General features: G+C 41.0%; 1 protein-coding gene across 1 annotated transcript; it reads left to right on the forward strand.

The window, feature by feature from the left end:
- Window positions 1-6,391: 6,391 nt before the first annotated feature.
- Window positions 6,392-8,552, forward strand: LOC138225477 (interferon alpha-21-like). The gene is made up of 5 exons (XM_069185713.1): window positions 6,392-6,521; window positions 6,622-6,702; window positions 6,882-7,031; window positions 7,622-7,723; window positions 8,358-8,552. Exons 1-5 carry the CDS (start codon window positions 6,396-6,398, stop codon window positions 8,466-8,468), a joined length of 570 nt encoding a protein of 189 aa, XP_069041814.1. The 5' UTR covers window positions 6,392-6,395; the 3' UTR covers window positions 8,469-8,552.
- The last annotated feature ends 3,961 nt before the right edge of the window (window positions 8,553-12,513 follow it).

The following is a 12,513-nucleotide window of genomic DNA, read 5'->3' on the forward strand; positions in this document are numbered from 1 at the left end:
ATTTATTTTCGATGTTTCTCGATGTATATTTGTGATGACTTTTTTTAAACAATTGCAATCTGAATTTTAAATAAAAAAATGTTACATGCACTTTCTATGACATGGTATGTTCATTTTGTCAGTGCTCCATATAGCCTCGTAGTCCATGACGTGCTTTCGGGGCAGGTCGCTGCGTGCTTTGAATGTCTTTGTCAAAACTGTGTAACAGTTTCAATACAAACAGTATCTTAAAGCCTATTCTTTGAATTATGGGGGTAAAGACTAAAACTCTCCAGCTGTCATGAGTTTGCCCGGCTCCTGGCCTACAACCTTCAGAAGGGCTGAGCGCTACCGCTGCGTGACGCGCCGGTCGTACCGGAGGTTGTTTGGGGCGTCTTTCCGTCGCACCTTCATGACGTACAACAGTCCGATTCTCCTTTGCTCTGCACAATCTGAAGATGAAAATGAAAACTGCAACAATAACCACCCAACGAATCTGCATAAACCATGCTTCTTCCCTGTCTGTATTATATTAACTGAAAATTAGTTTGGACAACTCTTGATATACACTGCCTTCACTAACAAAGTTAAAGAGATAACATTTAAAGTGGTTTTTAGGTTTTAGCCCACTAAACCACCACTTTCTAGATTTACACAGGAACAAAATGATTCCTGTGTATTGTATACGGGTGGAACAGAAACATTTATTTACCTGCATGTATATAAAGTTGTTCTGGATAGGCTTGCAAAACTTTAAGCAAATGTGAGATTTAAGGAGTCTGATGTTTGGTTATACTTTGCAAATGATATAATTACAGTAATATGGCACATGTTATAGTAAAAAACTGTATGTATAGTAAAATGCTAATATAGTAATGTGGAATAAGTTAGTAATCATATGATAATATGGAGAAAAAACATTTATAATGAATTTGTTATACATAATGGGCAAATATCACAGGCACAAAACAGAATTGTCTAATGCTACTGCCTCCTTTAATGCTTATGAGGTGGAAATGGAGTACAACTCAAACTGCACTAAAAATTTGAAAATTAAACAAAAAACAACTGATGTACAGTAATAATAATAGTAATAATAATAATAATTACAACACTTATATAGCACTTTTCCGGACACTCCACTCAAAGCTCTTTACAGGTAATGGGACTCCCCTCCACCACCACCAATGTGCAGCATCCACCTGGATGATGTGACGGCAGCCATAGTGCACGATAAATACCTTATTATACAAACCTCCTCTCTCTATTGCCTTCATTAGTAGTTCGGGTGGGGAGCTGCGTCAGCAGGCGTAGACTGCAAGGGAACAAGTAAAGGTTTATTCCAGGCGGAAAAGAAATTCACTTGAAGACAGACTCCACAGCCGAAACATTGTGTTTCTTTTCTGCTCTGGTCAGCGTGGAATAAACCGTTACTTGTTCCTTGATTAAGATCTAACCGAGAGAAGCGAGTTCAGTCTGAAACTGAGACCTGTGTCACGCCCTCTGCAGCCAGAGGGCGCTCCTTCTCTGACCTGTCCCTAGTTTCCGGTCTGCTGTCCTTCCTGTCCCTCTCTTTCCCTTGGGCTATATATTTCCGGGTCTTGCACTCTGTCCTGGCTCAGCATTGATGTTTGGATGTCCTGAGACCCGCCTAGCACCAGGGCGCCCCACGTCCGCTCCCTGAGGGCATAGGTTTCTATACGGCATTCCTGAACTCTTTGCACTAATGAGCCCGGGCCTTTTTCCCGTCTCGCCGCTACGCATATGGGTCTTTTTCTGCTCTCCTGCTCCCCACGGTTAGTCCCTTTGGACGTCCGTGACAACCTGCTACTGAGGGAGTAGATTATTCAATATCTATTGCACTATTATGTAACCTTATTTTGTAACTTTAATTTTGGTATCCTCCCCGTGAGCTGGTAGAAAATACGTTTCATTGCCAACAACTACTGCTGCACGCTGTATTGTTGTGCGTTTGATCAATTGATTAGATAAGAGTGCAGGAGAAGAAGCAATAAACAGCAAGTCTGCATCCGTGGCCCTGATGTACTTGATATCTTTTCATATGTTTTACTTTAAAACCAAATTAGTTTTACTGCGCTATACAATAACCCCAAATCACTTATCCTAATATTATGGAGTCTTAGGATATTAAAATAAGGCTGCAATCTACAATAGCAAGAGTGAGCACAGTGCTTAAGGAGCAAACTAAAAAGCAATTGAAATTAATCTTATCGGTCAAACGTTTTATTGTCAATTACTCGCTGACACTTATCCAGAGTGACTTACATTTGTACTAATTTTTACACATTTAGCAAACCGAACAGAGCAGATTCAAGCTGCTAGCTCAGGGTTAGAATGGTAGTGTCCCAGAGTGATTCTGAACATGCAACCCTCCAGTTATGCGTTCAGAGCCTCTAACGGTACTTTATAATGCAACTTATTTGCAACCTGGTGAAAATGCACATCTGTCGGTTTTGGCTTAAGCCGAGACACGGTTATGCAAGGAATCCGCAATGAAGAGATAGGTGGACCCTGTGCAGACGCACAGTAGGTAGGTGGGTGTGTCCAGGCAGGCAAACTCCGGAACGTCAGGTGAGATCGTGGTCGAGCATGAGAAAGGCGGTTCAAAATCCAGGAAGTACTAATAGAGGCGAACAGTCCGACTCGAAAGGCGAGGTCCAAAATAAGCGCTAGGTAGAGCTCTCTATGAGTAGACTCAATACCGAGCAGCAGGAAGCGGGTTTGAATGGCTTAAATACCGCTGCCCGCCGCACTGAAGGGCTTGTGGTGTTGAGTTAACGCGTGCGGCGGCGCTTGTGATTATCGCCTCGCTGCTCGCACTGGTGAGCTCTCCTGTGGGCTGGTCTGGGCAGGCTGGCGGTCGTGACAGGTCAAACCCTTTATTGGTTTAATACATAAAAAGATTCATAGTAAGTTTCGTTCGAACTGATTCCACCTCTTAAACATGGAGCTTAAACCACTGCGTTTTGTAAGTGAAATCGAATCCCAAACTTGTGACTAGACAGAAAATGCAAATATCTCAATGGAGCAACAGAGATCAACTGAGGTTTAAATGTATCTGATGAGCTGCAGGTGTGGGGGGTCACCGCCACTGGAAACCACTGCGCTAGAGGCACCGAACGTCACGGCTGACTGTGATACTCCATCCGGCTGAGTTAGGGGTTTACAGAGACCATACTTCAACCAAACCTGTTACCAAGCCCTTCCATTTCAGACAGCTTACCGATGATGCAATGCACCAACCAAGTATATCCTAAAAACCCCTTTGTAAATCAGAAAACTGACTCATTCCTGAAAAGAAAGCGTTGTAACGTTACCCAATTCACTAGCAGCACCGACGCAGAGTTAGGAGCGGCGGAGGTGGGGATTCCGAGATGTCAGTTTAGAGGTTAGACTGCGGAAATAGAAAGCTAAAACCAATGTCTTAGACATTACACCTTTTAATCGGGGCTGTGGAGAAATGATAACATCACACAAAAGAAACGGAACCCATCTGTATTGCCCGTGTGTTTCTGGAGCACCGACAGATTTTAAACACAGTTTAACACAGTCTGTTATGCTTCGCTTCAAATTCTTTATAATTTAGCGTATATTATCAGAGTGGGCATACAGTTCTGTGACACGTTGATGGTTTTGCTTTGCAGGCCACGTTCCGATCGATCTGTTTTTCAAAGGTCGTAACTGGATTGTCCACGCTGATCAACCAAGATGGAAACGTTTGCTCTTCTGCGTGGACGGAATGAAATAATTAGTCCGCTGTCACGAATTGCGTGACCCGCTGAAAATCGGTCTTCACGGGCTCTATGTTCTGTGTTCACAACCCGATTCCGACATTTAACATCGCCGATGTTTGCTTTAAAATTAAATAACGCATATAGACTCACTTCGGTTTTGACTAATTTCCCTGCCCAGTTAGCAGACGGCGGAGACGAAAGTGATTCACTTTCACCGAAGGGAAAAGTGCACGTTGAGCGGCCAGGTGAGAAACGGGAACCGAGAGAAAGTGTTGAAAGTCAGCGCGGTTCTCTCAAATTCAGAAAATGAAGCTGATCTTCGTGAGTCAGGCCTGGCAGCCAGGAGCTCCCGGCCATTTCTGCAGGAGGGAAAAAAGTAAAATGTGGACAAAAAAAATCATAAGACACAAGGCAGAGGTGCACTATGTAGTTCACGCAAAAGAGTGTGGATAACGGTTGAAATGTGAGACCCTGAAAATAAACACTTTTTGTCATTTATTTTGCAAAGCAGGCCTACTATTGCTGTCGCAAAAATATCTCTATATATCTATATTATATTGTCAAGATTTATAACACCTAGCACGCCTGAGAGAAATTACATTTGTTGAACAAATCTGATCAATTGATATGAGGTTTGCCACACATAGCAGTACTCTTAACAACAACAACAACAACAACAATAATAATAATAATAATAAAATAAGAATAATAATAATAATAATAATAATAATATCATTATTATTATTATTATTAAGAATAGATGGTAGTACATTAGAATAGTAGTTATTGTATAAATTATAATAGTAGTTATTATTATTAATTAGTAGTGGATTAGAATAATAATATCGTTATTAGTAGTAAGGGCTATGCTCGTTTTTCTAAGTGGTCAAGATTATTTGAGAGTATTTTTTCCTGTACCTAATGTTGACATGTGTCTCTATATTGTAGCTGATATAAATCTAGATTGATCGTGTCCGTGGCTTCTTGAAAGTAAGTACTTTATAGACATCACACAGCTGCCGTAGAACCGAAGCACGCCTTGGACAAAGGCAGAAACGTTTTGAAACCACTTTTAATACCCAATTAGAAGAAAATCGATGTGCAAGACGCCACCTGAAAAATCCAAACCATGTATTTAGACATTTGCTTATTTGTCTATTTGAAATTTCCACTGCAACTCAACACCAACCACAACCGCAGCGCGTAGATCACTCCAGCAGCGAGATGATGTGATACGAAACTATTATGCCCGATCCTTAACTCTCTTCCCACTGTAGTCATCAAAATGTCGGCTTCAGAAACAGTTATTATGAGTAGATTAAGCGCGGTTTAATAATTAGTTCTGATTCATCTAAACGGGTTTAGCTTTATCGACAGGAAAACCCACTTTTTTTGTAAAATTCGAAAATTCGCGAAAACGGTTGGTCTTCTTATTTGCGTAGCATTTAATACGACAAGTCGGAAAACGCGGGTGATTCACGTTACGGTTTTGGACTAAATCAAGACCAAAACGCATCTAGAAAACAACTTGTCCCGGGACACTAAAACACAGATTGTCCGTCTTCTACATGACCGAGAGAGTGGTAAAAATAATGAAGAATTGGTCTGAGAGGAACCTACAGTACAAGATGTTTGCCAAAGTTCACAGTTACACAATTCAGTGGTGTCATTTTAAAATTATATATATATATTAATCAAGTAATATAAATATATTCAAAATTATTTTCATCACCTCACCCTTGTCGCTAAATAAAATACAATAGAGTGGTAAATGCTTTGAAACTGTTTCATTCATAATATTCATTCGTTTAAAACAAATGCATTAAAACGACCAAATTATTAAAAAAGGATGCAAGCTATAATACGCTAATCAATTAAATCAATGTAGCATTATATCAAAATAAACTGAGGAGTTGATAAATCTATCCGAAGCCCTTCGAAGAGCAATTCAATCAATATAGCAAAACATTACATTATTGATAAAAATCTCGTGGGCTGTACTTTTGCTATGGCTCATAAAGTACCTCAGAGTCTGATTGTTATCATTCAATTAAAATGTGACTACATATAAGATTCACTTCGATCGGATAGCTGGAGTGTTTTAGTTTCTTGCCCGCAGTGAATTGATATTTACTGTACAATGAAGGCCGATGAATCTCTTGAGATCGGGAAAGATAATAAGATAAAATGAGATTTGAGTGTCCCCTGAGATATTTTTTTTGGACACCCAGCACTCCTGTACATTTCAACAGAATGCAAAGAAAAACATTGCACATTATTCTTTTACCAAAAAAAAAAAGAAAAACATTGCAATGTAACTTCAGCATGCAAGTCTTCACTGCAGGCCGCGACCTTTGCCATTTTAACAGCGCAAGACACAATTCCTGTTAAGTGTAAACGTTTTACGTTTCGAGTGTTGGTTGTGAACTTTTTGTGGTTATGTATTAAGCATGAATGGAGGTAAAGTGTATGCGACAAATATCGGCATATCAATCATTTCCTACCGGACAGTGGAAAATCTCCAGGTCTCCGTAGGATGAGGTCACGGTACTTCTCAAGCTGGCAATGGAATGAGTGACTTCGCTATAGACTATTTAATAGAACCGAACCATTATGCAGCACATTAATTTGCAGATTCTTAATCCATACGGTTGTCACACAATGGCACTGAAAGGCTTTCTCTGGCTGTGTGTTGTCTTCTGCCTCTCGCAGGCTTGGGCGATGCCTACGAGGTGCGCATTCAGGGAGCATCTGATTGAAGTCAGCCTGAATCTTCTCAAGGACATGGTGAGTCCGAAATCGACTGTTTCTAACCTGGAGATGAATATGCTACTTCTTAAAATTCGATCGGTTGAACGCTTCTGTATTGTTCTCTTGTACATTAAAGGGAGGACATTTCCCGAGAGAGTGCATCAAAGACAACGTGTTGATTACTTTCCCAGCGGAGGTGCTTACCGATGGCTCGCAGGTAAAGGCTGATTCTCTTACCCAAAATACCCGCCGAGCACAGGGACGGCCGTTCACACGTGTGGAGCATCAGAGGCGATTGGCAGATGTCAGTCAGCTCACACGCTGGCAGCGCTTGGAACACGGGTCTGCATTTTTTTTCCGGCTAACGTTTTGTTTTCTTCGTTCGCCCAAACTCAGAATGAAAACATCCAGCCGGTGGTTTACGAAACACTGAGGAGCGTTAACACCCTTTTTCAAAGCGAAGGCAGGCCGTCAACATGGGACCAAAGAAAGCTGGAGGATTTCCAGAGTGTTGTTTTTCGTCAGGTTTCCGACTTCAAGAAATGTGTAAGTTGCACTGAGGCGTGCTTCGAGTTACATTAGCCCCTTTCCTACACACGTTCTGAGATGACTCGACAAGTATGCTTTAGAGCGGTGGGTACTGACAAACAAGGTAAACTTAGTCATAACGTTTTTTAAAAATACAGAAAACAGGCTTTGCAGGATTTTTTAAAGCGAACGCTACTTTCAGCAGTAACTTGGAGAATTGTGTGTGGAAGTTGGATTCACAACAGCAGGACACGAGTGTGTACGGCTAAATGCACATGGTGACCGTGCACCGGATATACAGGAAGCCATATTTTATTAATTACGTGCGTTTTACGCTCTGCTTACTTTGAAAGCAAATGTCCATTTGAGGAATCCTGAGGTAAGGTGCAAACCACTAACCAGTCTGCTTATGATATGCACTATCTTCCATAGTTTTTCTAATCTTTGACAGCGAACGGATAACGTCGAAGCATTCCCTTAAGTTCCAGAACATATGCTAGGGGCTTTAAAAAGACCATTTTTTTGAAACTGGGCCTTGTTCGGCAAAGTAATTTGTGCAAGGTGCGGCGCGCTTCCAGTTCATAAAGGTCTCAAAAACGTCTTTTCAGGCTCTGAGGAATCGGACACGGAGAGAAACATCTTCTGCCAATAACTCGACGGTGCAGCTGAAGACCTACTTTAAGAAAATGGGACGTTTTCTGGAAGAAAAGGTACCGGCTTGCGTGAAATATCATCTTTTTTTATATAAAGCCAGTTAGCTTTTTTTAAAAGCGTGATTGCTTTTTACTAAATTCCCTTTGCGGACTTTTTTCGGCAGTCACGCGTGATTCGGGATGAGAGATCCGATCTGCTTCGTGTGTTAAATTGACAGGTCATCGCGTGTTTTCAATACATTTGGAGTTCAAATCTACCAAAGCAAACGACTGATGTTTGTAATCAGGCCATTGAATAGACGGGTCCTCTCATTTTAAAGGTTTATATCAGTCTGATTGCATTTAACCTGGTTAGAATTAGGAGCTCTAATGTTTTTGTAGGGTTGAGACTAATGTGGTCATTTCTGGTACGAATACAAACCCAACGGAGGATTTGTCTTTAAAACTTGAAAATATTACAAGGCGGGAAGTCCTTAATCTTGGTTGCTCTGATGTCACAGCTTACTGATTCGCGGGTACTTTGTTCAAGAGAACGCAGTAATCTTCATTAGTCTAAGGCTTTAGCATATACTCACTGACTACACCAAACTGGTGTAGATGAACATTATTCACTTCGAAAACACGCATCGAGCACCTTTGTTTTAGCCACGCAGTATTTACTGCGTTCTAAATTGAGATTTCTTTGTTCCAGAATTACAGTTCCTGCGCCTGGGAAATCACAAGACAAAAACTCATACAGGTCATACAAGCCATTCTTGAAAAACAGCATGCAGTCGGAGCGCTCAACGTGGAACACTACTGAAGTTTTCGTTTTTGTAATATGAACATGTCAAAATATTTATTTTTTAACTAATATTTAAAGTCGTTCGTACTATTTATATAAATATTTATTGAAAGTTTTTAAATATACTCTACACTTTAAAAACTGGAAAAATTAAATTATTTATTTAGCTATGTTATTTATTTAACTTATTAAACATTTGAGTATATATGTAATGTATTCGTACTTTTAAATGAATAAATCGTGGCATACAAAATATCGCCCTGTGTTTGTGTTATTGAAAATGTACTTAATACACTACTGTACTGGACCAAGGACAAGAAATGTTTCTGGTTATTGAATTCTGCAACGCAACGCGTCTTCCGGACAAATTCAAGTCATAATTAGGACTGTGGTTTTTGGAAATAAGATAAGTCACTTCAATGTTTCTGATTACAAACAGATCGGGTGTCACCTCAACCATAGAAGGGATTGTCATAAAAGCAGCAGACAGAGGGGGCGCTCTGTAGTCGGGCTAAAAGATCAACTTTATGGCTGAAGCCGAAAACTGAAACCATATATTTCCCTCATCCCCAGGTCCCTACCAATCAGATGTATCCACAACTTTATTACTACTAATTACACCTATATTAGTAGTAATACTAATGAGTAATACTAACTCTTCTGAGCACACCAGGTAATGGGGCATCCACCTGGATGATGCAACGGAAGAACGCTCACCACACACCAGTTATCAGTGGGGAGGAGAACAGAGTGATGAATTGGGGGCTTATTAGGAGGTCATGATGGGTAAAGGCCAATGGGAAATGTGACCAGGACGCTGGCGGGTTACTTTTCAAGAAACGCCCTGGGATTTTTAATGACCACAGAGAGTCAGGAGCTCAGTTTAATCTTATACGACACCTTTTTACAGCATAGTGTCCCTGTCACTATACTGGGGCATTAGGACCCACATGGAGTCCGGGGTGAGCATCACCTGCTGGCCCCACTAACACCTCTTCCTGCAGCAACCTTAGTGTTTCCCAGGAGGTCTCCCATCCAGGTACTGGCCAGGCTCACACCTGCTGAGCTCCAGTGGGCTCCCAGCTGGGAGCTGCAGGGCGATATGGCTGCTGGGTACGAGGAAGACACCAAATCATGCAAACACATAGATAGCTGGATGGAATTCTGCTTCTCCCCCCTGGACTGGCAGCTTTTGTAGATGTAAAGGCTGAAATCAAGACAAATCACATCAGACCTTTTTTCACCTTTAATAAGATCTTGTAACCAACAATATTTAAGTGGGAAAACAAACGGATCATTTTTAGGAAAAATAATTTAAAAATTACAAAAGCTTTACAAAATAAAAAAAAAACATTCATGTCCACTATATAAGAGTGCCTGAATCATTTCACCAACTTCCATTCATCTTTAAAATTCACTGTAAATGTGTCCTCCTCCACTCTCTTCTGTATCTTAGACACCCACCAATTCAAATGGCTGTCTGCTTTACAGCTCCTACCACCCCTAACACCCCCATAACTCGCCCCTTTCTCACCGTTCCTGTAGGAAGTCAAAGCCATTATAATGCACTTGGCCTTCATTGACCGGGGATACCCTTGACGATGTGTTGGACAGGGCCCTCAGCACTCGGAACATCAATCCAAGAGGGAAATCTCAGACCCAGGGCTGTATTCCACTGCTCATCCCTTCCACTCCACCTCCCTTTCTATTCCCAGGACCAGCCAAGCAAATTTCCCTATTTTACAGGATGACCCCGCAAATGGACCATTTTTCCAAATCCTACCGCCCATTATTACCTTATTCCATTGATCCCCTCTAATCTGCACCACCTTCTGACCACAGGTCCCCCAAACCACCATCCACATTTCCTGGAACAGAAAACTCTGTCACTTGCAAATACAATATGTGTCCAGTAGCACAATAACCCAGAGAACAGCTGCAGTACGTAGGAATCTCATTTACTGCATCTCTTGGTAGGTCAGACATTTCGTTTTTCTGGTCATTTTCTTCCTTCGATCAGGTGTATTCCCCACATCTGCAGATAAACCGTCTCCTGAAAACGAGACTTCATATCATCAGTCCTATGGACCTGCCAGGTGTGCAAAGCACGTCAGCATGACTTTGTTTTTCAGAGATCCCCCCCATTCAATAACGTAATAGTCGGGTAATAATTACTTAGGAATTTCTTCGGTTTTCACATTCGTTCTACGGAAAGCGTTTTTTTTTCTCTCTCGGTAGATTTAGACCCAGTGCAAGTCTTATTAATAATTAATTGTTTAGCATCTTCCATGTTAATTATTAAAAATCTTAGTAGGTGCAATTTATCACTGTGAATTGTTTATTTCTAGTACTCCGTTCGAGACTATGTGCCGTAACTGTTTCGGAGCGGCAGAGAGCGTGAATGTAAAGTACAGGAACTGAAAGCAGAAAGATACAAGATTTACAATTAGAGAAAGAGACCACAGCATCGCAGCTCTCGTCTCTGTATTTTCTAACCGGGCAACAACAACAATGAAACAAAATTAGTTTGTTTAATTAGAAATCATCTTTGTGTTTAGATTTTAATCCAAAGGAGGGAAAGCAGATCTCAGACAAGCACATGTACAAGAATTGAAACAGAAAATGGACATTCCCTAGCCATAAGAGGAAATCAACCAGAATTCTATGGAATACATAAAAAATACACTTATGTTTTGCATTGCACAGGTCGAAAGAGGTATGCTTTATAAGCCCGGCTGGTGCACTCTAGAAAATCATAAATCGGAGTTTTACTTCTTTGGCAGTAGGATTAACATTAATTAATCAAATCTGTATTTCAGATCAGAGTAGATTATATCCTTCTATATATTTATTTGCTTTGATTAATACCCGACTCTTGCTAAATGGCTCTGCAGAAATTAGTGACGCTCAGCCTGGTTCTGTTTCTCTCTGTGGAAACGCAGTCTCTGAAATGCACTTGGTTGGAGCATCAACTGGGAAACATAAACGAGAAAAGTATCCAGGCTTTGAAGGAAATGGTAATACATCTTAACTAAGAAGCTCCACTCCGAATATTAATTTTATATTCTGTTTATTTTTATATATAACTTAATTTCGTTTTATTTTCCTCTAGGGTGGAGATTTCCCGGTGGAGTGCGTTTCACAAATTATCACCACATTCCCAGTGGATGCTTTCAAGACAGCTGAAAATGCCAAGGTTAACATTTTTTTAAACTTCAGTTCGATGAAATCAGAACACATTTCTCAATACTCAATACTCTACAAGCACATATGTATATTCCAGCGTGCATTAGTAATAATTGTTGTTGTTTTTTTCTTCCAGAACGAAGATATTGTACTCACTGGACTAGAGACCATGAGGTGCGTGCACAACATCTTCAACAAGACTGGGCACCCTGCGACCTGGGAAATCTCTGAACTGGAACGTTTCCAAGGCCTCCTCTACCGCCAGATCAGACAGCTGACACTTTGTGTAAGTATCTCTTACTGCGTTCGCTCCTCTGTCATTTTAAATGTTATGTGTATACATTATCACACTGAACTATCGCACGATAGAACATGTTCAGAATTTTGTGGGTTTAGTTAACTCCAGAATGAAATCTGCTCCGCATTTTTTGAAACTGTAATGGAAGGCTCCACTAAAAGCGAGAAACCGGTAGATGGAGAGAATGCAGTGTTGTTATGTAACCTGTGATTCTTGAACCTTAGCTGTCCAGACACTGATCAGACTGTGACACGGAGATGTGAGATTTTTGTTCCTTGTCCTTTGCAGGCAGGGAGCGAAATGAAATTCTCCGGAGAACCGAATCGCCTCGGCGTCAGCGTGGTTCTGAAGACAAGCTTCGCCAAGCTGGAGAAGGTCCTGAGAGATAAGGTACCCAATCTGCGAATCATCCGGAACAGGTTTTATTCTTATGATGTGACTTGGTGTCAAGGTGTAGTTGCTTTGTAGTGCAACAAGCATTTCTCATCAATGTCAGTGACAGTGCGAGATACAGCTTCTCTCTTTCTGCCGGGCTCCAGCACTGCAGCACAGCTGAGCTGGAAACGGACGTGATCACCC

Source organism: Lepisosteus oculatus, chromosome 28 (genome assembly GCF_040954835.1).
Source record: "Lepisosteus oculatus isolate fLepOcu1 chromosome 28, fLepOcu1.hap2, whole genome shotgun sequence".
In the NCBI taxonomy this organism is placed as follows: Eukaryota; Metazoa; Chordata; class Actinopteri; order Semionotiformes; family Lepisosteidae; genus Lepisosteus; species Lepisosteus oculatus.